Raw genomic sequence first — 27,266 nt, forward strand, 5'->3', positions numbered from 1 at the left:
TGTTCCCACCACTGCCCTGTCCTGGGGATAAATGCAGCCTTCTTCCTCACACAGCCTCCTCACATCATTATAAACTTTGCAATCCAGACATCTCCGTCAACAGCATTCTTGACTACAAAACGACAAATTAAATTTGAACACATGACACTTAAAACGGTAGCCTCACCAAGAAGACATGTTTTAAAACATTGAGGCCTCTGCTGCAGATTATCACATTTCAGATATTAGTTTGGGCTGAGGGACAAACAACTGACATGTAATGGGCACATACACACATTGTATGGATTGTTGTTCCTGGAACACCTCGAAGTTAGCCTGGTCCCAGATCTATTTGTGCTGTCTTGCCAACACCTATCGATGTGACAATGACCATAATTGGCCAGCACAAACACATCTGGGACCAGGCTACCTTGACGTTGCTACATCAGTTGCTACACTTAAATAAAGAGTTCAGAGTTTTCAGCCTTGGGAATTGGGCTCTGATATAAGCTTTGTGAAGAATGTTGTAGAACATGAACATGAAGACTACCAATTTTTTCAGCTGTTCCTGGACTGATTATCCTGCTAAGATCAGATGATTCTCTCTCTCTCTCTCTCTCTCTCTCTCTCTCTCTCTCTCTCTCTTGTTAACTGTGGTGGTGACGTGTATGCAGTTTATTTGTGATGCACTTTTTCCCAAACCCAAAGTGCTACTTACAAAGTGCTGTGGACTCGAGAATGGCTCTGGCCGACAGTAGTACACTATATAGGGAATACAGTGCCATTTGGGACACACTCTACAACTGGAGGGGGCAGTGACTTGGATATCCTATGGTATCCTGTGGGCCCTTCTTAAGTTCTCAATAACCATTTACATGTATGTGTACAGCATGTGTCTGTCTTTAACTCCCTCTCTCTCTGTTCTGTTCTTTAAAAAAGGGATATTTTCTTCCTCCAGTATGGACATGCTGACTGTGTGGTTTTTCCAGCACACAACCTCATTCCTTGTCTTCTATTTGGACTTGGTTTAGAAACTAAAGCCAACTTCTATGACTCCAACTCCCTCCACCTAACCCCTCTTTTTCTCCTCCCAACTCTCTCTCTTTCTGTGTCTTTGTGTCTCACACACATGCACGCACACACACTTTCTCTCTATCGCTCCATCCAGTTTGTTCTGTCCTGGTGTCTCTCCAACAGCAACAGGGTCTCAATCTCCGCTCTGTGTGCAGGACATAAGTCCATAGGATAAAAGCTGCCAGTGGGGCTTTCACGCAGGGAGGAAAAACAGCATTGTATTTTAAATGCTTGGGCCAAAACAGTGAGTGAGTGAGTGAGTGAGTGAGTGAGTGAGTGAGTGAGTGTGTGAGTTTATATGTGTGTGTGTGAGGGGTTGAGAGGTAATGCATGTGTGATAGACAATCGATTTTTAGAGGTCACACTCTTAGCACCTTTTTTCCCCCTATCTCGAACCTTAAAGGGTTATTTGGCTGTCCCAATAGGAGAACCAATAGGAGAACCTTTTGAAGAACCTTTTTTGGTTCCAGATAGAACCCTTTTGGTTCCAGTAGAACCATTTCCACAGAGGGTTCTAATTGGAAACCAAAAAAGGGTTCTACCTGGAACCAAAAAGGGTTTTCTTATGGGAACAGCTGAAGACCCTTTTTTTCTAAGAGTGCAGATGTCTATCAGATGGTCATTAAGTGCACCAAATCCAACCTGTATGCCTGATTTGTTCAGACTACTAAATAACACTTTCCTATCTATTCTATAGTTCTAAGATTAAAACAACCCATTCTTATTTGAATGACCAACTTCTACCCACGGTCAATAACAGCACATTCAACTAGCAGAGAAATAGAAGAAAAAGCAACTTTCTCTTACCTTTAACAATTCTGGTGTTCTCCACTGTAACCTGATGTGAGGGTGTCAGAGTATCCACTCCAGTCTGAGTTCCAGTACTTCTCCAGTCACTTCTCTCTCATCTCAGCCCTGCCTGTCTGTCTCTCTCCTAGAAGGAGGTACCATCAGGGAGAGTGGGATGCCGTGGCTGCTTGGCAAATACCTCTTTAGAATCCTCTCATAGCACAAGTTTTGTTGTTGTGTGTAAAGAGCAGAGTGGGGAGGGGTTTCAGAGCATGACTTTCTCCCTCTGTCCAATGAGACTGCGGGTGGGGGCCCACACAGAGCGGCCACACCCATGTCATAGGATATCGACCAATAGGAGCATGCAGGTGGTGACCCTTACTCAAAGCAGCTCACCCCAAACCCTGGCAGCTGGTAGTGGGTTTTCAAAATAAACTCCCCTAGGTAGTCAGTGAGGGTACTGTGTGCAGTGTTCCCTCAAAACACACAGACACACAGTTATTTTTTCACTCAAGTAATGCATTTTTATACATGAAAATACTCACACCACACACACACACAGTTCTTTTTTAACTCAGCAAATGGCACTTCATATGCATGGACACACATACACACAGGCAACTGGTGCAAACTTATCCTCTGTAATGTGGACTGTGACCGCCCTTTATAATCAAGAAAATAACAAGGAGGCAGAGATGTGGGGGGCAATTCACAGGGGTTAATGCACAGGACATACCTCTTATTCCTCATGAGTTCCCTATCCCCCCTTGACCACCATCCTGTCTACCCCCTCTTCACAATGCTACAATCGTCCCCTTGTCGTAAGGCCATTATTGTCAAAAACCAGCCCTGCGACCCCTCCTTCCACCAAGGAGCCCTATGACCCATCCTTCCACCAAGCTACTGTTTGCTAGAGCAATTAAGAGGTGTGTGTGTGTGTGTGTGTGTGTGTGTGTGTGTGTGTGTGTGTGTGTGTGTGTGTGTGTGTGTGTGTGTGTGTGTGTGTGTGTTGTTTGTGAAGTGGGGCAATCTTCTTAGGCCAAGATAAATATAATCCAAGCAGCAATAGAGGAAGAATGTACCCCTAAAAAAAAACGGAAATATTTCAACAAGTTTGCAGCCTGTGCACAAACTAACGACACATCTTATTGACTTACTCAAAATAACATTCAGAATTCCATTAAGCAGAAAGAGATGCCCACAGAGCCATAACCACAGCATTTCACATTCACAGTGTTCATAACACGGATGGAAAAGGAATTAGCGAAGAAAGGCTCCTTTTCCATTACACACACAGACCACTGACTCCGAAAGGGATTGTGGTTTTACTGAGGGCAAAAAAAAACATTTTATTGGACAAAAGCACTGCTGACTGACCACATACTGCAGTGTACACAACAGAAAACTCAGAGCTGCTTTAGTTGGTTATGGCAGCTACAGTATAAAGAGAAGAAATCATCCTAAAGTATTTAAAAATTGATTGCAGTTGGAAGGTACTTGGACATGATTTGCACATGAAGTGTGAAAATGCTAATATGCACTAAGTATACAAAACATTAAGAACACCTGCTCTTTCCATGGCATAGATTGACCAGGTGAATTAAGGTGAAAGCTAGGATCCCTTATTGCTGTCCCTTTTTAAATACACTTAAATCAGTGTAGATTAAGGGGAGGAGACAGGTTAAATAAGTATTTTCAAGCCTTGAGATAATTGAGACATGGATTGTGTGTGTCCCATTCAACAAGACAAAACATGTAAGTGCCTTTGTATGGGGCATGGTAGTACGTGCCAGGCTCACCTGTTTATGTCAAGAACTGCAACACTGATGGGCTTTTCACACTCAACGGTTTTCCTTATGTATCAAGAATCGTCTCCCACCCAAAGGACATCCAGCCGACTTGACACAACTGTGGGAAGCATTGGAGTCAACATGGGCCAGCATCTCTGTGGAACGTTTTCGACACCTTGTATGTAAGAGTCCATACTCTGATGAAGGGGGTGCAAATCAATATTAGGAAGGTGTTCCTGATGTTTGGTATACTCAGTGTAAGTACCAATGACTTGCATTGGATTTGTGCCAGAAATGCTAAAACGTTACCATTTGAAACAGTGGCCAGGTAAACAAAACCAAAGCATGGACTGCTGTCATACCTAGTCCATAGGCTGCTTACAAGGTAAGGAAACCAATATGTAATTTTGTCTTTTGGGTGAACTACCCCTTTTAAGTGCTAATGTAGGCTAGTTGAAGATCATTATCTTTTGATTTGTACCAAGACAGCAAATTATGTAGAGGTTTTGTTTTTACCTGTACAAATCCTTGTTCTGTCTACTGTACATGCATTTTCAATGTAAACTTTCCCCTTTTGCCTATCTTGTTCATTTGCCAAGAATGCCCTCTAGTGATGAAAGGTGATCATCACATAAAGTTGTAACTAAGGTTAGTAGTTTAAAAAATATATATATATCTATATAAACAATATCCCAAGGTTTGGTGTAGAACAGTGGTTCCCAAACGTTTTATAGTCCAGGACCCTTTCAAACATTCAACCTCCAGCTGTGTACCCCCTCTAGCACCAGGGTCAGCGCACTCTCAATTTTTTTTTTTGTTGCCATCATTGTAAGCCTACATGAATTAAACATAAGAATGAGTGTGAGTTTTTGTCACAACCCGGCTCGTGGGAAGTGACAAAGAGCTCTTATAGAACCAGGGCACAGAAAATAACATAATAATCATAAATCATGTTGCTCTTTATTTAGCCATCTTACATATTAAACCTTAGTTGGTCATCACAAATTGTGAATAACTCACCACAGGTTAATGAGAAGGGTATGCTTGAAAGGATGCACATAAACTCTGCAATGTTGTATTGGAGAGAGTCTTGGGAAGTGGGGCAAATCATTTCCACACACAGTCTGTGCCTGTATTTAGTTTTCATGGCAGTGAGGTCTGAGAATCCACTCTCACATAGCTACGTGGTTGCAAAGGGCATCAGTGTCTTAACAGCCAAGGCAAGATACTCTGAGCGCAGCCCAATCCAGAAATCTAGAGGTGGCTTCTGATTAAATTGTTGCAATTGCGCACCCAGGTCACTCAGGTGCTTCACTATATCACATTTTACATTTTCCCCATAAGCTTGAGTTAATTTGCACACAAAACAAATCATACAATGATGGAAAGACCTGTGTGTTGTCCTTGTTAATGCAGACAGAGACGAGCACCAATTTAATCATAGCCTTAATTTTGTCCCGCACATTGAATATAGTTACGGAGAATCCCTGTAATCATAGATTCAGATCATTCAAGCAAGAAAAAACATCACCCAGATAGGCCAGTTGTATGAAAAACTTGTCATCATGCAAGCGGTCAGACAAGTGAAAATTATGGTCAGTAAAGAAAACTTTCATCTCGTCTCTCAATTTTAAAAAAATGTTTCAATTCTTTGCCCCTTGATAACCAGCGTATGTTGTAAAAGCATATTGCAGAAAATACACGAGAGTTCAGGGGCCTTGCTTCAACAACGTTAACCATTTTCACTGTAATGTCCAAAACGTCTTTCAAGTTGTCAGGCATTTCCATGGCAGCAAGTGTCACGACTTCCGCCGAAGACTTTCTCCTTGTTCGGGCGGCGTTCGCCGTACGCGGTCGACGTCACCGGTCTTCTAGCCATCGCCGATCCACCTTTCATTTTCCATTTGTTTTGTCTTTGTTTTCTACACAGCTGGTTTCATTCCCCAATTACATGTTCATGTATTTAACCCTCTGTTTCCCCCGTGTTTTTGTGCATGATTGTTTCTATGTTCATTCGGCACGTTTTGGCTGGTTTTCGACGGGTGCTGTTTAGACCCGTGCGTAATTGATTACCGTTTATTGTTGGTCAAGTGTATGTTTACCTTGTGCCTTTATTTTGAGTAAAGTACGTTGCTCACTCATTCTGCTCTCCTGCGCCTGACTTCATATACCAGCTACACCCACCTTCTGACAGCAAGATCCTCTCGGGGGATGCTGCAGTGTACCCAAGTGGCTTCAGGAGCAACTGCTTGCACGCGCGTTACCACTCCACTATGTCTCCCTGTCATGACCTTTGTGCCATCAGTACACATACCAACAGATCTTGATCACCAAAGTCCATTTGATGTCACAAAGCTGTCCAGTACTTTAAAAATATCCTCACCTGTTGTCCTGGTTTCCAGTGGTTTGCAGAAGAGGGTGTCTTCCTTATTTGGCGCTCTGCAATTTCACTGGATGTTGTCAAATCTATCCCACTTAACCGGATTGGCGTGTGAAGGGATCACTAAGAGGTTTTAATTGACCCCCCATAAATGTAACGGACATATACCAGGAGCTGTGCCAGGCCCGCCACATCTGTTGACTTATCCAGCTGTAACGCATAGAATTCACTTGCTTGTATGCGAAGCAGTAATTGTTGCAAAACATCTCCTGCCATGTCACTGATGCCTCTTGAAACAGTGTTGTTTAATGAAGACATTGTCTGTATAGTTTTTTGGGCCTTTTCCCCCAGTACTGTCCCAGCCATATCCGCGGCAGCAGGAAGAATTAAGTCCTCCACAATAGTATGGGGTTTGCCTGTCCTAGCCACTCAGTATCTCACCACATAAGACGCTTCTAGCCCCTTCTAATTAATGGTATCTGTTGCTTTTATACATGTCTTACTACTCGAAAGTCGTCTTAATTCTCACTCAAAAAACTCCTGTCGCTTATTTTTCAAATTGGCATGTTTCGTTTCTAAATGTCTGCACAAGAGTGAAGGTTTCATCGAGTTGTGAGATAGTACTTTTGCACATATAACACACTGTGGCTGAGGAAAGGCACTACTCACAATATAAGTGAACCACAAATCAATGTATTTCTCATCATATTTGCACCTCTTCGATGGTCCAACGTCCCTGTCTGTTGTTCGGTGCTTTCCCGGGTAAGGGGGCAGTAGCTCTTCCGCTGCATCAGATTCACAACTGTCAGTGTCCATGATAGCTGGGCTAGCAACAAATGTAGAATTACTGATGCTAGCATTGGATGTGCTCGTGGAAGCAGAACAACTTGTGTCATTGACAGGTGCAGATGTAGTACTGCTGGCAGTAGCAGTACTACCAGTAGAGCAGGTATGTGTCTCTATGGACACGGGCCTTACTTTTCTTTAACCATTTATCAATTTTTGAGCAATCAGAATGAGCAGCAGCTACGTTTGGCTACATACGGACCGTTATTAGAATTCCCATGAGAGAGTAACGGTTAATGTGATTGGATGTAAATTATTTGACTAGGCTACCTGTATTTGACATTGTGTTGTTATTTCGCTGAACACTACTGTAGATGGTTTCATTTTATTTTTGGCAGTGAAACAAGGCTACTCAGGCGAGAAAAACACCTCACCCAAATGCATAGCCCCGTTGGAAAATCTAAATGGACTGTTATTTGGTGTACCCCCCGACAGCATAAGCGTGTACCCCAGTTTGGGAATAGCCGGTGTAGAAGATGTTCAATCGGGGAGATTGTTGCTTTTACAAGGTTTACATGTGATACTGGTAACACTTTACCTAACGCCTGCAGATATAATGCTCTATAACTTATTTTAAGCATCTACTATATGAGCCTTTATAATTGAGGCTTTAGGTTAAAGTGTTACTGTGATGATATTTGTGGGTAACTTTTCAACCCACATTTAGTCAGTATCAATAGCATAGTGTGAAAATAGAAAACTGAAAATAGAAATTCTATTGGAAGTGATACACAATCAATAGGTAGGTGCCATTGGGTTTGACAGTCCCAGCAGACTCCTAATTTGATGTGCATTATGTAACTCTATGCTACTGTAGGCCACTGTGGTTATCTGTTACATATTGACTGTGTTGGTATAGTCCTCTATGATGCGGGTGCCTCCCCTTGATCGGAAGTTCACAGACCCTTAAACACAGCTGGCCTTTTCAACAAGAAGGACCAATCACAACTTCTTTACTAGAATCCACACCCACAAAAGTATTATGTATATGTACTGTATGTGACCAAATCTGTGGCCTTGTGGATACTTAGGCACACTGAGACTGGAAGCATTTTAGGAATTACAGTTGAAGTCGGAAGTTTACATACACCTTAGCCAAATACATTTAAACTCAGTTCTTCACAATTCCTGACATTTAATCCAATTAAAAATTCCCTGTTTTAGGTAAGTTAGGATCACCACTTTATTTTAAGAACGTGAAATGTCAGAATAATAGTAGAGAGAATGATTTATTTCAGCTTTTATTTCTTTCATCACATTCCCAGTGGGTCAGAAGTTTAAATACACTCAATTAGTATTTGGTAGCATTGCCTTAAAATTGTTTAACTTGGGTCAAACGTTTCGGGTAGCCTTCCACAAGCTTCCCACAATAAGTTGGGTGAATTTTGGCCCATTCCTCCTGACAAAGCTGGTGTAACTGAGTCAGGTTTGTAGAACTCCTTGCTCGCACACACTTTTTCAGTTCTGCCCTCCAAATTATCTATAGGATTGAGGTCAGGGCTTTGTGATGGCCACTCCAGTACCTTGACTTTGTTGTCCTTAAGTCATTTTACCACAACTTTGGAATATGCTTGGGGTCATTGTCCATTTGGAAGACCAAGCTTTAACTTCCTGACTGATGTCTTGAGATGTTGCTTCAATATATCCAAATAATTTTCCTACCTCATGATGCCATCTATTTTGTGAAGTGCACCAGTCCGTCCTGCAGCAAAGTACCCCACAACATGATGCTGCCACCCCCGTGCTTCACGTTTAGGATGGTGTTCTTCAGCTTGCAAGCCTTCTCCTTTTTCCTCCAAACATAACGATGGTCATTATGGCCAAACAGTTCTATTTTTGTTTCATCAGACCAGAGCACATTTCTCCAAAAAGTACGATCTTTGTCCCCATGTGCAGTTGCAAACCATAGTCTGCCTTTTTTATGGCGGTTTTGGAGCAGTGGCTTCTTCCTTGCTGAAGGGCCTTTCAGGTTATGTCGATATAGGACAAATTTGACTGTGGATAAAGATACTTTTGTGCCTGTTTCCTCCAGCATCTTCACAAGGTCCTTGGCTGTTGTTCTGCGATTGATTTGCACTTTTCATACCAAAGTACGTGCATCTCTAGGAGACAGACTGTGTCTCCTTCCGGAGCGGTATGACGGCTACGTGGTCTCAAGGTGTTTATGCAAGTGTACTATTGTTTGTACAGATGAACGTGGTGCCTTCAGGCATTTGGAAATTGCTCCCAAGGATGAACCAGACTTGTGGAGGTTTACAATTATTTTTCTGAGGTCTTGGCTGATTTCTTTTGATTTCCCCATGATGCCAAGCCAAGAGGCACTGAGTTTGAAGGTAGGCCTTGAAATACATCCACAGGTACACCTCCAATTGACTCAAATTATGTCAATTACCCTAACAGAAGCTTCTAAAGTGAAAATAAGTAAGTGAAATAATCTGTCTGTAAACAATTGTTGGAAAAATTACTTGTGTCATATACAAAGTAGATGTCCTAACCAACTTGCCAAAACTATATTTTGTTTACAAGAAATTTGTTAGAGTGGTTGAAAAACGAGTTTTAATGACTCCAACTTGAGTGTATGTAAACTTCTGACTTCAACTGTACATATAAAGTGCTGTAAGTAAACTCAACAAAAAAAGAAACTGTCTTTCAAAGATAATTCGTAAAAATCAAATAACTTCACAGATCTTCATTGTAAAGGGTTTAAACATTGTTTCCCATGCTTGTTCAATGAACCATAAACAATTAATGAACATGCACCTGTGGAAAGGTCGTTAAGGCACTAACACCTTACAGACAGTAGGCAATTAAGGTCACAGTTATGAAAACTTAGGACACTAAAGAGGCCTTTCTACTGACTCTGAAAAACACCAAAAGAATGATGCCCAGGGTCCCTGCTCATCTGCGTGAACGTGCCTTAGGCATGCTGCAAGGAGGCATGAGAACTGCAGATGTGGCCAGGGCAATAACTTGCAATGCCTGTACTGTGAGACGCCTAAGACAGCGCTACATGGAGACAGGATGGACAGCTGATCATCCTCGCAGTGGCAGACAACACCTGCAAAGGATTGGTACATCCAAATATCACACCTGCGGGACAGGTACAGGATGGCAACAACAACTGCCCGAGCTACACCAGGAACGCACAATCCCTCCATCAGTGCTCAGACATTTCGCAATAGGCTGAGAGGCTGGATTGAGGGCTTGTAAGCCTGTTGTAAGGCAGGTCCTCACCAGACATCACCGGCAACAACGTCGCCTATGGGCACAAACCCACAGTCTCTGGACCAGCCAGGACTGGCTGGTCCCCCCGATGGTTCAGGGATACATTGTTCAATTTCTGTTAGTCACATGTCTGTGGAACTTGTTAAGTTTATATGTCTGTTGTTGAATCTTGATATGTTCATGCAAATATTTACACATGTTAAGTTTGCTGAAAATAAACTCAGTTGACAGTGAGCGGACGTTTCTTTTTTTGCTGAGTTTATATGTCAAGGATCAAAGACATGTAATATTCACCTGTCTCTGTATAAAATTCCCCTGTACACTCATATAGCGTGCCAATTTCTTGGCCACATACAGTTTAAGGAAAACAACTAGTTATCAACTGTCAAACTTACTGAATCTTTAGGCCCAGTGCAGTCAAAATTCTGATGAAACTAACACTGTAAACTTGTGAATAACACTGTAAATGTGATCAGTGTTATTTCCTAATAGTTGCAGGTTGATAATACAGTCTACGCAGGACTTTCTAATCAGCAGGTTTGCATGGACCGGCTTTCAATGGTGACATCACCATACGGTAAATTTATTAATAGACCAATAACAAAGGGAGTTCAAAACCTCTCTGCCAATAACAGCTAGTTTTCAGTTTCCCCCTCCCCATTTAGACCACTCCCAAACAGTCATAGCAAAATTCTTGCTTGAGAAATAGTTTATCTAAAAAGCTATTTTTCCAATTTGGATGGAAATCTATTAAACATCAAATACATATTAGAGTTTAAAGATCAATTGGTAAAATCAGGTTTTCCTCACCGAGACAATTTTGAAGCCTAATTGAGTGTTTACAGAATGCAAGACCACAATTAGCTATGCAAAATGGCTACACTGTATAGTTGCAACGCTTTACAAAATTTGGCAAAATTCCACCCTGATTGGGGAGAGTAGCTGCTCCTGCATCACCACCCTTAGTGGAGCTGCCAACAACTGGAAGCATGTGGTTTTCAGGGATACAGCTAATTCAATCTAGCTTTCTTTGCCGCTAAAACACGAATGTGGGAACTCCACTCAGCCTTCTCTACCTTAGGTTTCTGCGTCACTATGAGAATGTTTGAGTATCCTTTGGTTGGTCAGATGAGTAAGACCTGTTTGGTCGAAATGCGTTGCAGTAATATAATATGGTATCTGGTTCTACTTGTATACTGTATATTTGTGTAAATAGTTCACAGCATCATACTCGTTGCCTTTTTGTATTTTTTGTATTCCTTTGGTTCCACAGTCAAAAGACGACAACAACCAAAAGACTGTTGACAACCAAGGCAACCATTACTTTTAATGCCTGTCTTGTTATTTTTGCGGTGCAACTACATAGGACATCCATTTTGCATAGCCAATTGCGCTTAATTTTTTGGGGGTTCTTACATAGACTATTAAAAAGCATGATCTGACACACACCCAAAAATGTTTGTGGAGGTGCTGACTAAGGAAGAATAAACTGTATAAAAATAAAGAAAGTCACACACTACCCAGCTAGCACATTTGGATCTTTGGAAGTTGTGGGAACGTTTGTTTTTGGTTTCACATTGGTTGTGGGAACAGAAGCCATATGTTTAATTACCGGAAAGTTAAATGTTTTTTAATTGTTCTGAGAACAGAAGTGAAAATTACACCTGTTCTTGGAACATTTATTTTTTAGGTTGCAGGGAGGTTCTGAGAACGTTTTTATCTGGTTCCTTAAAAACCAGATGAGAGGTTTTATTAACGCTCTGAGAATGTAAATTATAGGTTATTTTGAGGGTTTTGAATAACTTCCATAAACCTTACACTGAGATGTTTCAAGCACAGATAGGACACATGGAAAGAATGTGCTTAGGCAGTAATCATGCAGACACATACTTTATTGTGGCACGGCATCAGTGAGATTAGAAGCTATGATATTATGTTCTCTATCCATGGAATTAGTCAAGCTCTAAGATATATATGGTTCTCAGAACGTTGTGTGCTAGCTGGGATATCACCGCTACTATACATGTAGCAGTATCAGCTGTATCAGTAGGAATGATTACACGATTTTGTAGGATAGATGCACAAGTAGAAAAGGAATGTCCGCAACTCTGATATGCTCCCATGGGGATTTAATCAGACGCACCAAAAATATGTCACGGTGATCTCAGAGTGAAATGTTGACCGTACATTCTCAGTCATTGCAGAGGGTTGCCATTAAAATATTTACACTGCTTACATTTCCAACCTTAGTTATACATCATTGACCTTTTCTCGGGTAAAAAAAATTGCTTAAAGAAAATATTGCAAAACTATAGGACAATGTAGGATCTTAATTACACCTGTATTGTCGTAGCAAAATTATCCGGCAGCAACAGGATTTTAACATTTTGTCAATAATGTTTCTTGATCTGTGGTTAGGCTATTAGCTGGTCAAAATGAGGATACATGAAAAGTGCAGCAATGTTAATATAACTGTTTTAGTGTGGGTTGTCATTGAATTTATGTACATCTTGAAGCTCATCTGCATTTCCTGTGGCGCAGGACATTTCTCAGCAACAAAATAGTGATACAATTAAGGTCCTACACCTGTAGGACATGTTACACAATCAATATAATGTGTAAACTGGGTCATCAGAAGTTTACAACCCAGTCTCATTAGGACCTCTTTCACTGAGAGAGACAAACAGACCCTTCATTACCTGCGACTCTCCAAACGTGAATGATATGAATGTCTATACAAAGGAAGAAAATAAACTCAAATCAGATATAACATGTTATGCACAGATGTTGTTGATAATAGTGCACACTGTTCCAAGTGCAAATATATTTTGGGACTTTGGCCCCACCATTGAGAACCAACAACAATTTATTTGGGCATCCATGATGATTCACCGACTGGGACACTGAAGTGGACATTTTGGAATAGCCATTTGTTGGTGGCTGCTGGTACCAGGCTGGCACACCAATGTGTTTTGAACTGAACATTCCAATTGATTGCATCACACACAGCTGCCCACTCAGTTCTTTTGTTTGGAATTTCAGAATAGAACACTGACATAACTGAAATAACTGACTCCAGTCATTTCAAACAAAGCCTATAATCAAAGGGTTAAGCTCTTTTGTAAACTGGACTAGTGGATGCTGCAGCCATATTTGCAGAAGCAAATTCAGTTGAGACTAAGGCAGTTAATAATCTACCTCATCCAAGGCAGCCTATATAGTTTCCCAGTACTGTGTCCTGTGGCGTCTTTTCAAGGGAAGAGGGGACTCAAGTGGCCGGCTGGCCAGCTCTACCAACAACACGAGACGGTCTAAAGACAGAAACAACCAACATCATGAAGCTAACGCTAACCTTTATGTTCGTACTTGTGGCTTCTTGGACAATGGTCCTCTGCACCAAGGAGGAGCCCATGTCCGAAGACCCTCCCCTCCTTCAGGTTCCCGCCGTCGAGGCCCGCTCCCGCTTCGCCGCTCTGGACGACGTGCGTCTCCTGGCCAATGGTCTCCTCCAGCTTGGCCACAGCCTCAGGGACTTCGTCCACAAGACCAAGGGCCAGATCAATGACATCTTCCAGAAACTCAACATATTCGACCACTCCTTCAACCAGCTCTCTGTGCTGGCTAGCGAGATCAAGGAGGAAGAGGAGGAGTTGAAGAAGACTACGGTAGTACTCAAGGCCAACAACGAGGAGATCAAGAGCCTATCGCTGGAGATCAACTCCAAGGTGGAGAGCATACTGCAGGAGCGTAGCCAGCTTCAAAGCAAGGTGGGCGGGCTGGAGGAGAAATTGAGCGGCCTGTCTCAGGGCCTGGTGCCCGCCGAGCAGCTGGCTGAGATCAGCACAATGAAGGTGAGTCACCCCAAACTGACCTTAACCCATGGGGAAATGCTGTTTTGAATTGAGCATGGGGTTAAAGCTGATTAACATTCTCAAAAAACTCACAAAATATCCATGTAGAATATATGTATGGTAAGAAACCAAAGTAAAGTTTACAGGGAATTTTTACATGATTTTCAGACACTTCAACAAACCTCAAGAAGTTAAATTAACTAAAGTCGCCTTTGGTTCTTTTACACACATTAGCGATTAGCCTACTCCATTTTTCTTGAAGTGTAACAGCACAATACTACCAGATAGACATATTGTACCCAATGATAAATATGCCTGGAGAAATTACCCTGTCCCATCATGTGTCCCTCAGGATGTGATCCACACCCAGGAGAGAAGCATTGCTGAGCTGCTGAAGGCTGTGAGAGAGCAGAGCGACCAGCTTGTTCAGCAGAGGAGCAAGATCAAGACTCTGGAGGAGAAGGTAGTTGCTACTATAGTGCAACAAATGATGTAGCTTGAGCCTTACAGTCTTCCAATCATGACAACAGGCAATTGACTACATTTTTATAGCACAACATTATTCCTTCACATTTTTAGCTCACCTATAACCCTTCCATGCAAGAGACCATTGAGAAACCATCTGACAACTTCCAGTCTGTCACGCCGGACCTCATTGGGTATCTGACCAACACCTCTGCAAATGGCAGCTTCGACATGACAGGTAAGGTGGCTTTAAAGAGTCATGATCATTTGTTGATTTGTATTCCCTTTAGCTCATTCTTTGGCAACAGTTACCGTTTTTAGGGGCCCTACAAAACACAATGTTTGAGGGATTGATCCATCACCCCTTAGTGCTGCTGATTGACTGTGAGTGTGGTTGTGTGCTACAGATCTCCCATCAGACTGCTGTGAGCGATTTACCAGGGGCGAGAGAGCCAGTGGAATGTACACCATCAAGCCTAACCAATCCGAGCCCTTCATGGCCTACTGTGACATGGATCAAGGTAAGACAGACAACGAGTAGTGCCGATGCTGTGTACTAATGTATATTTATTGATGAAGTATTTCCTATTTCCTTTCTGCAGATGGAGGGGCTACTATAATCCAGAGAAGGAAGGATGGGTCCGTGAATTTCGATCAGAATTGGGAGAAGTTTGAAAACGGATTTGGAGACTTTCAAGGTGAGTGATCGAGTTGTGAGGTGCAACGTGTATTTTCTCATGACCAGTGCACCAGGCCAGAGTACTCAGTCCTTTTATTAAAGAACTGATGCTGTCATCACCTCATGTGTGTGTGTGTGTGTGTGTGTGTGTGTGTGTGTGTGTGTGTGTGTGTGTGTGTGTGTACAGCACTGAGCCTTGTTGATTTGCCTGTGTTACCAGGGGAGTTCTGGCTGGGTCTGAAGAAGGTCCACTCCCTGGCTAGTCAAGGTGGCTCTTTCCTGAACATCCAACTGGAGGACTGGAAACAGGGCAAACGCTTCATCGAATACAACTTCTCTCTGGATGGACCAGAGGCCCACTATACTATCCACCTCTCACAGGCATCCGGAAATCTGCCTGATGCAATGAGCAACCATACCGGTATGAAGTTCTCCACTAAGGACCGGGACAATGACAACCTTGAAGACTCACACTGCGCTTACACCTACACAGGTACAGTAGTGGGGACTGGGGAGGACAACATTTTATGGATGCATGGTTTATCGTAAGGCTCAAGTACAGGGTTTGTTCTGAATTAAATTATTTCTTGAAAGATTTTAATCTAATTTATGAAGAATATGGTTTGATGGAGCATTAGTTTGAATGGAGTTTGCTGTTTTTCACACCAGCATCAAGTTGAACTAATCCTCTGGGCTTTCGCAGGTGGCTGGTGGTTCAACGCTTGTGGAGACACCAATCTGAACGGGAGATACATCCACGTGAGATCCAAGGGACGTTCAGAGTGTAGGAGGGGAATCCACTGGAAGCCCACCAGAGGGGCCTCCTACTACCTCCGATCCACCCAGATCTCAATTCGCTCCACCCCCACCACTACAGCCACCTCAGAAACAGGCAACTTCCGCTGAGAACAAACACAAGACGTATGGACAGAAATAAGACATTGACCAAGCTTTGGCAAAGATACATGTGACTGACAGTCCCTGACAACAAGTCCTTAAGGAGATTTAGGAGGCCAGTTTAGTCAGGTCTCTTCTGTCGACTGCACAGTGGGACCGGGTTGATTAAATAGACTCTAAGCCACTGTTTATCTTATAGCTAATCTAAAAAGACCTCACTTCTCCTCTTCAGCATTAAAGGCTTTGGGACACAAGGAACCAAATGAATTGTCAAACATTTTTATACTCCGTTTAGCGTTCTAATTTTTGGGATAAATTGATTGATAACATCCTCCTATTGTTAAATGCATTTGTGGAATCCTATAGAGTTCTTGTTTAAGCATTGGAAACTATGAATTAATGGTGGGCGGTCTCCATACCTGTGATCTGCGCACAAACCTCGTAAATATGCAAAACGTACATAATTCTTTCATGTCAAATTTGTGTTAAACGTGCAGATCTTAAGTCTGAATATAACCAGGTATGAAGTGGTGAGGAATTGGATGGACAGCACACAGGCATCCACCTTAATGACAGCAGTTATCACCAGGATCTTAGTCACATTGACTCTCAGCACATCTGTACTGTAAATGCTGTATTTTTGTTACTTGTCACATTTTTACAGTTCTGGAAAATAAATCATATTTATGACACTTCTGGGTGTGGTTCTGAATAATTACCCTCGAAAGACTACACCGGTATTTCGACTATGCCGAAAGACTGGCACAAATCATTTGATTTCTAATTAGCTAATCAGCAGAAACATGGCTATCCAGTTGAAAGATTGGAATGTCTATATGCCTATCTATGTCCACGTCTATCTATAGCCATTAGTAGCTATACCTGTAAATATACTGTACCCTAAAACCCCTATCTATTCAAGCCTTTACACAGTGTATTATTACTACTCAATGGAATGGACTTGAATGGACTTATCAGAGGTTATGGGAGGGATGGGAGTGTCATGATTGGCAGAATAAGTTTAGCCTGGGTACCAGTCTATTTAGCTAACACTTCTCTCCTTGTACTTCGTGTCTTGTTTCGCAATGACACAAAGTGCCAGGAGTGGCTCGAACAAGTTGGCCCCTTTATGTAAACACAGGGATGGCCTTCGGTGAGAGTATGACAACATGGTGAGTGTCCGACAGGTACTTCCCCTGTATACACTGTTCAGCCTTGACCTGAAAAAAAATAGCCGATATCTCACCGATCTCTGATGAAATCAGACCTAGAATTGATATTTTCTTACCAAGCTAATGAGAGGACATCGTGGGGCAGCAGAGCCCTATAGCACAAGTAGTTTGTCCCCCCAAAAATGGTGCACCTGTACTTTAAATCAGCTTTCAACTGGAAATATTGTTTTGTCTGACTGGAGGGTCACAAGACAAGTGGAAAGAAAGACCCCCGTAATGTTGGCGATGCAGCACTAGCAAAACAATATCCGACATTAGCCCTATGAAGCGGCAATGCATTCTACTCTCAGAGAAGAAGTTGACCTTTCACACTGGTCTGCAACTAGTATTACCACCACATCTCAATCCTGTGCATCAGCAAGTCAATTCAAATCAAAACTGACCCCGGAATCAGTGCTGGGGGAATCTCTTACTTGGAGACAACATCCACCTCTCAAATATCATTGTCAGCATAGCTGCAGAGTACAGAGCCTAAACCACATGGCACTCCCACCTACTGCCTGGAAGGACCACACAGGGTCTGCTGCAGCCCTGACAGTGATCCCCCTGTAAATGTGCAAACTAAGGAACGTCTTCAGTTACCATCTGTCTCTGCACACACATTAGCCTGCCTGGTTTATTTTTGGACCCATAACTACCCCCTACCAGCCTGTGAAATACTGGGAGTGGCTAAGACTTTTCCCTCCCGTTACGCCTGTACAACCTTTTTAACTGTCAGGGGATCACATCTACACAACAGGTTACCCCTCTTTCCTTGTTTTTTGTTGTTTTGTTTTTGTACCACATTGAAACAATGGATGATAGTCCACTGCAAGTTCTGACTCTACCCACAGCCCCTTACCCAGACCAGAGACCAGGTACTAGTGGTCTGAGAAAGAAGGTGTTTGTCTTTCAGTCCAAAAGGAACTACCTTCAGAACTTCGTCCAGAGTATATATTCCTCCATCGATCTGCTAGACCGCCAGGGGTCCACAATGGTAGTTGGGGGAGACGGACGCTACTTCAATCAAACAGCCATCGAGGTCATTGTTCAGATGGCAGCTGCGAACGGGGTCAGTGTTACCTGTCACTGTAACCTGTCACTACGTGGGCGACTGTGTATCAGTGTCACCTTTTCCAAATTACTGGTTGGTGGTGTTACCTATTTGACACCACGTGGCCTATCCAGGGCATGCAAACATTAGTAACGGATTAAAGGTGTCTGAAAATATGCCCGGATGAAATTAACAAATTAACAACTGGTTGTTTTATATCTTTGGATCACATACTGTTTTAAGAAAGACTGTCTACATATGCCACGTTCATCACAGTTGTTGAATACTTATTCGAAGTTGGTCTGGAAAACAAACTTTCTTAACTGATGACTCACTGTCTTGAAATAGATGTGTATTTAAACTAGCTTTGTTGTTGTCCCAGTGCCAGCACTAATGTGGCCCCGAGGTGCTGGGTCATAAATTAGAGAACCTCGGACGCTTTTGCAGATGGGGGTATTTTTAGGGGGATTAAAAGGAAGTTGCACATGATGACACCTGCACCTAATGTGTTTCCACCGCTGTCATTTCTATGGCCGTCCTAAGTATAACCACCAGCAACCATAGCTTATGGACTTCTCATGTTAAAATCCAGAAGTAAATATGGAATCAAATGAAATCTATACCGTCAACGTGAGGCTTTCAGTCATAAAACGTGTTCAACTCCAAGCGATAGTGGCTTGTTTCAAAATAACTGCTCAAATATGTAACCGCGACAGATACGCTAACCTGAAAGTCAACTTTACAACACCCCTGCCAAAACATACACAACTGACCTGTGTCATCTTGGCAGGTTGGACGGCTCGTGATTGGTCATCATGGGATCATGTCCACGCCAGCGGTTTCCTGTGTGATCAGAAAGTACAAGGCCATCGGCGGTATCGTCCTCACAGCCAGTCACAACCCTGGGGGACGCGAAGGAGACTTTGGCATCAAGTTCAACACTGCTAATGGAGGTACTGTAACTAGAGAAGAGGGAACAGGAGGAAAGGGTTAGCCAAGAGTGTTACAAAATGAGATAGAGACATTTCACACGTATCATGCTCAGTGATGCAGATATTTGACACAGTTGATACCATTTCAGTCTATATTAACAATTGAAAAGACTAGAGCAGCACAATTAAGATCAACACAAATGAGTGCCCTTGTGTAACACAAGACATGAAGTTGAATGTGTATTCAGAGGATACTACAGCATTAAGTCTTGCTTCTGTTTGACCCAACCCAGGCCCAGCCCAGGATGCGGTCACCAACAGAATCTTCCAGATCAGCAGAACCATAGAGGAGTATGCCATCTGCCCAGAGATCCGGGTAGACTTGGCTACCCTGAGCAAACAGACGTTTGATCTGGAGAACAAGTTCAAACCCTTCACAGGTGAGCACAAACACATCACTCATAACCTGACATGAGAATTGTATTTATTTTGATTGAACCTTTATTTAACTAGGCAAGTCAGTTAAGAACAAATTCTTATTTACAATGACGGCCTACCAAAAGGCAAAAGGCCTCCTGCGGGGATGGGGGCTCGGATTAAAAAAGTTGAATAATAATATTGGACAAAACACAGATCACGACAAGAGAGACAACACAACACTGCATAAAGAGAGACCTAAGACGACAACATAGCATGGCAGCAACACATGACAAAACAGCATGGTAGCAACACAACATGACAACAACATGGTAGCAACACAACGTGGCAGCAGCACAACATGATAGCAGCACAAAAGACGGTACAAACAATATTGGGCACAGACAACAGCACAAAGGGAAAGTAGGTAGAGACAACAATACTTCACGCAAAACGGCCACAACTGTCAGTAAGAGTGTCCATGATTGAGTCTTTGAATGAAGAGATTGAGATAAAACTGTCCAGTTTGAGTGTTTGTTACAGCTCGTTCCAGTCACTAGCTGCAGCGAACTGAAAAGAGGAGCAACCCAGGGATGTGTGTGCTTTTGGGACCTTTACAGAATGTGACTGGCAGAACGGGCGTTGCATGTGGAGGATGAGGGCTGCAGTAGATATCTCAGATAGGGGGGAGGGAGGCCTTAGAGGGTTTTATAAATAAGCAACAACCAGTGGGTCTTGCGACGGGTATACAGAGATGACGAGTTTACAGAAGAGTATAGAGTGCAGTGATGTATCTTAAAAGGAGCATTGGTGGCAAATCTGATGGCCGAATGGTAAAGTACAGCTAGCCTCTCAAGAGCACGCTTACCTGCCGATCTATAAATTACATCACCGTAATCTAGCATGGGTTGGATGGTCATCTGAATCAGGGTTAGTTTGGCAGCTGGGGTGAAAGAGGAGCGAATACGATAGAGGAATCCAAGTCTAGATTTAACTTTAGACTGCAGCTTTGATATGTGCTGCGAGAAGGACTGTGTACCGTCTAGCCATACTCCCAAGTGCTTGTATGAGGTGACTACATCAAGCTCTAAACCCTCAGAGGTAGTAATCACACCTGTGAGGAGAGGGGCATTCTTCTTGCCAAACCACATGACCTTTGTTTTGGAGGTGTTCAGAACAAGGTTAAGGACAGAGAAAGCTTGTTGGACACTAAGAAAGCTTTGTTGTAGAGCATTTAACACAACATCCAGGGAGGTACCAGCTGAGTATAAGACTGTATCATCTGCATATAAATGGATGAGAGAGCTTCCTACTGCCTGAGCTATGTTGTTGATGTGAATTGGGAAGAGCGTTGGGCCTAGGATCGAGCCTTGGGGTAGGCCCTTGGTGACAGGCAGTGGCTGAGACAGCAGATGTTCCGACTTATACACTGCAGTCTTTGAGAGAGGTAGTTAGCAAACCAGGCCAAAGACCCCTCGAAGACATCAATACTCCTTAGCCGGCCCACAAGAATGAAATGTGCTACCGTATCAAGAGCTTTGGCCAAGTCAATAAAAATAACAGCACAACATAGCTTATAATCAAGGGAAATGGTGACATCATTGAGGACCTTTAAGGTTGCAGTGACACATCCATAACTTGAGTGGAAACCAGATTACATAACAGAGAGAATGCTAGAGACATCAAGAAAGCCAGTCAGTTGATTATTTGCAAGTTTTTCCAACACTTTTGATAAACAGGGCAAAATAGAAATAGGCCTATAACAGTTAGGATCAGCTTGATCTCTCCCTTTAAATAAAGGACAAACCATAACTACCTTCCAAGCAATGGGAACCTCCCCAGAGAGGTTAAAAAGGTCAGACATAGGCTTGGCGATGATAGGGGAAGCAACCTTAAAGAAGAAAGTGTCTAAACCATCTGATCCAGATGTTTTTGGGGGGCCAAGTTTAAAAATAAAAATACAATTAATATTTTTTTTACCTTTATTTAACTAGGCAAGTCAGTTAAGAACAAATTCTTATTTTCAATGACGGCCTAGGAACAGTGGGTTAACTGCCTGTTCAGGGGCAGAACGACAGATTTGTACCTTGTCAGCTCGGGGATTGCAACCTTTCGGTTACTAGTCCAACGCTCTAACCACTAGGCTACCCTGCCGCCCCGGGGCCAAGTTTAAGGAGCTCAAGAGAACTGGAGAAATAAACTGAATGTTTGGTTCCTTGTTGGCTGTTTTAGAATAGGCAATAAGAGAAAACTCACATATTAGAATTAAATCAAACTTGCACTATAAAAAAACAAATGAAAACCACGACAGTCCAAGTTTGCAGTGCAAGATCAATGTGACTCTTTAACAACACAGTTTCTGGGTTGACTTAATCTGCCTGCTGAACATTGCTTCTATTTTTATTCTTTCAACTGTTTCCCCACTTTGCTTATTGAGATGTACAACTGAAGGGATTCTTTGTCTTGCCACAGTAGAGATAGTGGACTCGGTAGAGTCTTACGCCAACATGCTAAGGAACATCTTTGACTTTGCTGCACTGAAGGAGCTGCTGTCTGGGGAGAACCACATCAAGATCCAGCTAGATGCCATGCATGGAGGTTAGTAATCTAGCGTGCCAGACTTCACAGCTACGACGTTGACGTGTAGTTGGAGTATATGCAATATTCAGAGACACACTTGACTGGCTCTGCAAGATTAGGAGGTAAGAAGAAGACTGCTCTGTTCAGATGTACACTACAGCAAAACCTATACTATAGTTATGCTGTTTCCACAAGCGCATATGTTGATATATAGCTTAGGTTTCATATAATCTCACATGGTGCCACAGTAAAGATGAGCAGAGCACGATTTGTGAGAGCAGAAGCCCAGTCGAGAATTCAGCTGTCGTATCTCACTATCTGTTACATGATCCAGTCTTTAAGGAGAGAGGGGTTACAGCTCCCCTGTGATAACACTGAAACCAAAGGCGGGACCCCCCTTTGCACAGGAAAGCCGGTGTCCTTAGACTGCCAAATCGCAGAAGATCTTGACATGAATGGAATTTTAACAAGGTTCCACGTTCATGCCTACTCCCTCTCTCCAATAAGAAGTGAATATCTATGTGGCTTGAAGCAATCAGCCGGTCAACCCAAGGATGTGTGCATGTTGAACCGACTTCAAAGCTTCTGAAATTGAGAGACCAAAGTTATGATGAGGATGAGTAATTGGATACTGTGGGCTAACAGTGTACTTGCCAAATGTTTTATCAGGACTGGGAAGAGGGTCAATATCATTAAATAATCCATTAAGAGAAAGGATACTCTTTCAATAAAATGTCCTTCCAATTCTCAAAAATCTCTATCACTATGGTTCCCCAAATGTCCCCATCACGGTGTCAAACGATCACTATTTAACTCTCAAATTCTTTGCCATGTCTTCGCCATAACCGCCAAAACCCACTTACAGAATTCCACACCTTAATCCTGTTTCTCTACTCTGTCAAAGACTGTGATTCCCCTAATTCAAGTCTCTTTCAACAGCCACACTATAAATCAGACACTAGAGACTTGTCCAATTCAAATTCTCTATTTCTCTAATCCTGTCTCTTGGACCCCATGGCACTTGTCCCATTAAACTGTTTATTATTAAACGTGACTCTATCCCTCTTTCTCTCCCTCCCTCCTCTCTCTCTCTGTACCTCTGTCTACTTCTCAGTGATGGGTCCCTATGTGAAGAGGATACTGTGTGAGGAGCTAGGCTCCCCTGCGAACTCTGCCATTAACTGTGTCCCCCTGCAAGACTTTGGGGGCCAGCACCCTGATCCCAACCTCACCTATGCAGCCGACCTGGTTGAGACCATGAGGGGTGGCCAGTACGATTTTGGAGCTGCCTTTGATGGTGACGGTGTGCGTGCTAACTCAAACAATAATTTTACTGTCTATATAATAATGATCACCATTTTAAGTAATCATCTTTAATTTGTGAATTTCTCCTTTATATAGAAAAAAAACTAGAACCCCCCCCCCCCCAAGAAATATTAAAGTGCTTTAACAGTCAATGCTGACACAACAACTGAAAATCTACTGAGAAACGTTTTATTATTTTTCATCCAAGACAATTAAGGAAATGTTAAAATAGTACCCATCAAGCATCCCAGACAGACTGAAGACTTCTATCACAACTTTAGGGTTAGATGCTTTGAATTGTATTTAGATAAATCACCAACCATGCTGCTAAACCCTCTCTTTTTTATTTTTTACTTAACCTTTATTTAACTAGGCAAGCCAGTTAAGAACACATTCTTATTTACAATGACGACCTCTCTCTTGTCGCCTGACCTCTAACCTCTGTCTGGTTTTCCAGGACCGTAGCATGATTCTGGGTAAGCATGGCTTTTTCGTCAACCCCTCGGACTCGGTGGCTGTCATCGCTGCCAATGTCTTCAGCATCCCCTACTTTCAGCACACAGGGGTGAGAGGCTATGCCCGCAGCATGCCCACCAGCGCTGCACTGGACAAGTAAGGCCTCGGCCTGGCATTATCCAATGAGAAAATGAGCCATTGACCATTACTGCATTTCATCCTGTCTCAATGAACAAATGATAACGAACTTGAATATTGAATGTACAGATGTGTGCAGAATGATCATAAACCATAATCATGACTAAATCCCCCCATTTCTCTGTATTTCATAGTGTGGCCAGGGCAACAAAGATTGAACTTTACGAGACCCCCACGGGGTGGAAGTTCTTTGGCAACCTGATGGACGCAGGCAAGCTGTCACTGTGCGGAGAAGAGAGTTTCGGCACAGGTATCTCATCAGTGAGTCAAAATGTCAGGAACTGTGTTGTAGTTACAAGAAACGTGGCAAACGCTGCAAGAACCTCAAGCAATCTACACTGTTTCTATCATGTCAGGCGCTGACCATATCCGTGAGAAGGATGGACTTTGGGCCGTGCTGGCATGGCTGTCAATCCTGGCAACGAGGAAGCAGAGTGTGGAGGATATCATAAAGGACCACTGGCAGACGTTTGGCAGGAACTTCTTTACCAAGTGAGCAATGGACAGTGTGAATCACGGTACTGACCTCTGGTGGTCAAAGCATAGCATTGCATACATCTTTTTTTTTCTGAATCTTCACAGACTTTCTCAGGGAGATGTAGTGAGGCTTGGCTACTTGCTCAAGTCTGAGTGAAACCGAGAGTTGTTATAACACGCTGGAAAAATATAATCAAGCTGGGGAAAAAAAGACATTATGATATGAAAGCAAGTGTCAAAAAGTGGCAGTGTGATTCTCTTAGACAATGACAGATGGGTTTGGCCTCAGAAAGAGGAAACACGTGAGCTACGTAGCCAAAGCTTCTAATTTCATCCTCTGCTGTGCTGCCTTGGGCAGGTATGACTATGAGGAAGTCGACCTGGATGCAGCCATTCAGATGATGGAGGATCTGGAGCTGAGGATACTGGGGAAGGCCTTTATGGGCCAGCGGTTCGCTGTGGGGGAGAAGCTCTACCAGGTGGAGAAGGCAGACAACTTTGAATACACGGATCCCGTAGACGGGCGCATCTGCAGAAACCAAGTGAGGAAGTGAGGCGGCTATTTCGGGCGTGGACGCAGAATTGGACCTACATGTGACACTGGACTAATTCATCTTCATCTCCTCTCTCTTGCAGGGCCTGAGGATAATATTCACAGATGGCTCCCGGATCATCTACAGGCTCAGTGGAACAGGGAGTATGGGGGCAACAGTTCGGGTCTACATCGACAGCTATGAGAAAGACCCTGACAAGATCTTCCGAGACCCACAGGTAAGTCTAAGACCAGGCAAACGATGATTCAGAGATTAGATCTCACTTACCAAACTGTGGTGTTTCTAATAATAGCATCATGGCCATGTAGCTAAGTGTATAACCTATGTGTGTGTGTGTGTATGTGTGCCAGGTGATGCTGGAACCCTTGGTTACCGTAGCCCTGAAGGTTTCACAGCTTCATGAGAGGACAGGCCGCAGTGGCCCATCAGTCATCACATGATCATCCATTACTACCCCTGCCCTTCCTAATAAAAGCCTCAAACTACACTGTCTTTTCCCCATCCTACCTTCCCTGAGATGGTCATTTTACCCTTCATCCAAAGCATCTTTGTGCGATTTTGTACTTTCAGATCAACCCCAACTATCACCACTCAGCTTCTTATTGAGAAAGAGTGAACTGTACCAAAAATAAAACATTCTCAACTTCGTATTTAGTTGTTGGTGTTATTAGTGAAATCCCCATTGATCAGGGCTAGCCAACCTTGTTCCTGGAGAGCTGCTGTCCTGTAGATATTCACTCCAAAAACCTACAGGAGGGTATCTCACCGGGAACAGAGAGTTGGAGAGTCCTGCCATAGCTGGTATAGGTCTACATACAGTAGCATGGGAAATTCCCCAATAAATCGGTAATGAGAAGGCCTTGGTCTTTATAAATCTTGCATCATCAAAATGAAAGAAACATTCCATATCGAAACTGTTTCAATACAGAAATATTGATATGCCTGTTCTGTCTTTAAAGTGGGATTTAAGATTAAGCGCTTTCTGTAATACTATCTAGAACTACCATACTATAAATAGGTCGTTTTAGGTACACTACATCAAGTGAAGTTGAGAAGTATGTAGCCTAGGCTAGGACTATTTGTCGGCTGTCTGGCTCCATCCAAAGCAGTTCTTCCCACCAAATTGGCTGACAACAGCTTCGAAACATATCAACTTGCTCCATTGTTCTCCTGTAAAGAATGTGTTCAAGTGTGCCTAGCTCCAATGCAATATTGTACCATGGAAAGCATGCATTTGTTGTATGAAATATTGCCACATACTGTTGTCAAGTTGTGTAGCAATGAAAACAAAACTGCAGACAGCAGATCTAACAGTGAGTTTTTCTAACTTTGTTTACAGCTATGTTTTCTGTACCCATCATATCTTCAGATATTAGGTCGTCCTACCTGTGTGTGCTTGTAAAAACGTTTTCACTGGAACAAGTGTGTATTCATGTCACCTTCAAATAACCTGTGAGCACTGAAAAGTTATTGTTTTTTATGCAAGTGGAGGCAAAGCCAGTGAGTGACAACTCTGAGTGAATGGGAGGCTAAAGTGGAGGGACTGAAGGACACCTTGTCGGAAGGTGTGATATGGCATGGAGTGTTCAGAGCATCCCCCCCCCCAAAAAGTATATTGTTGATGATGATCAGCTACTGATGATGATGATTATATGGTGTCTACACTTGGTGTCTATATATGGTGTCTACACTTGGTGTCTATATATGGTGTCTACACTTATTTTTTTTTAGAATCTTTCTGTTCTATAAGGTGTTACAGTTTAGTGAGGCTTATAGCTCTGTCCCCTCAACTGTCGAGTTCAGCACCGTCCCCTTCCACACCAGTGGTGAGTTGTCAGCAATACTTCATCTATTGCCATGATAGTGTCATAAAAAGGAAACTGTTTCCCTATCTGTTTTGGCTGAAGTGGACAAGGACGCAGGTAGGACCATGTTTCCCCTGCCTGGGCAGCGAGTGGAACCCCAGCATCTCAATTAGCAGCATTCTACTCAGCGTAATACAGTACTGCACATTTTTTTAAATATAAGAAAGTCCCCAGAGAGCTAGGGTCGAACATTTGCAGGGAAATATTCATGTCCTTACAGTGTTTTTGTATGCGTATTTAAA

General features: G+C 42.8%; 3 protein-coding genes across 4 annotated transcripts in view; 2 read left to right on the top strand and 1 right to left on the bottom strand.

Moving 5' to 3' along the window:
* Positions 1-19,159, bottom strand: part of LOC139386503 (KN motif and ankyrin repeat domain-containing protein 4-like) — a 49,523-nt gene extending 30,364 nt beyond the window's left edge. The window contains exon 1 of one of the 2 annotated variants that reach the window (XM_071132080.1): positions 1,861-2,045. The gene's annotated coding sequence lies outside the window, so the exon portion shown is untranslated. Of the gene's footprint in view, positions 1-1,860; positions 2,046-19,013 lie in introns of those variants that run through there. The other variant, XM_071132081.1, reaches the window with a different exon arrangement.
* LOC139386505 (angiopoietin-related protein 3-like) lies at positions 13,016-16,667 on the top strand. The gene is made up of 7 exons (XM_071132083.1): positions 13,016-13,934; positions 14,287-14,397; positions 14,514-14,637; positions 14,807-14,920; positions 15,002-15,097; positions 15,299-15,571; positions 15,782-16,667. The coding sequence occupies exons 1-7, from the start codon at positions 13,419-13,421 to the stop codon at positions 15,982-15,984; spliced, it is 1,437 nt and encodes a 478-aa protein (XP_070988184.1). The 5' UTR covers positions 13,016-13,418; the 3' UTR covers positions 15,985-16,667.
* LOC139386504 (phosphoglucomutase-1-like) lies at positions 17,923-25,805 on the top strand. Its single transcript, XM_071132082.1, has 11 exons — positions 17,923-18,258; positions 19,031-19,193; positions 19,466-19,612; positions 22,062-22,187; positions 23,284-23,474; positions 23,932-24,086; positions 24,263-24,378; positions 24,485-24,620; positions 24,964-25,147; positions 25,242-25,376; positions 25,510-25,805. Exons 1-11 carry the CDS (start codon positions 18,001-18,003, stop codon positions 25,597-25,599), a joined length of 1,701 nt encoding a protein of 566 aa, XP_070988183.1. The 5' UTR covers positions 17,923-18,000; the 3' UTR covers positions 25,600-25,805.
* Positions 25,806-27,266: the final 1,461 nt, after the last annotated feature.

This window comes from Oncorhynchus clarkii, chromosome 28, assembly GCF_045791955.1.
Source record: "Oncorhynchus clarkii lewisi isolate Uvic-CL-2024 chromosome 28, UVic_Ocla_1.0, whole genome shotgun sequence".
NCBI lineage: Eukaryota > Metazoa > Chordata > Actinopteri > Salmoniformes > Salmonidae > Oncorhynchus > Oncorhynchus clarkii.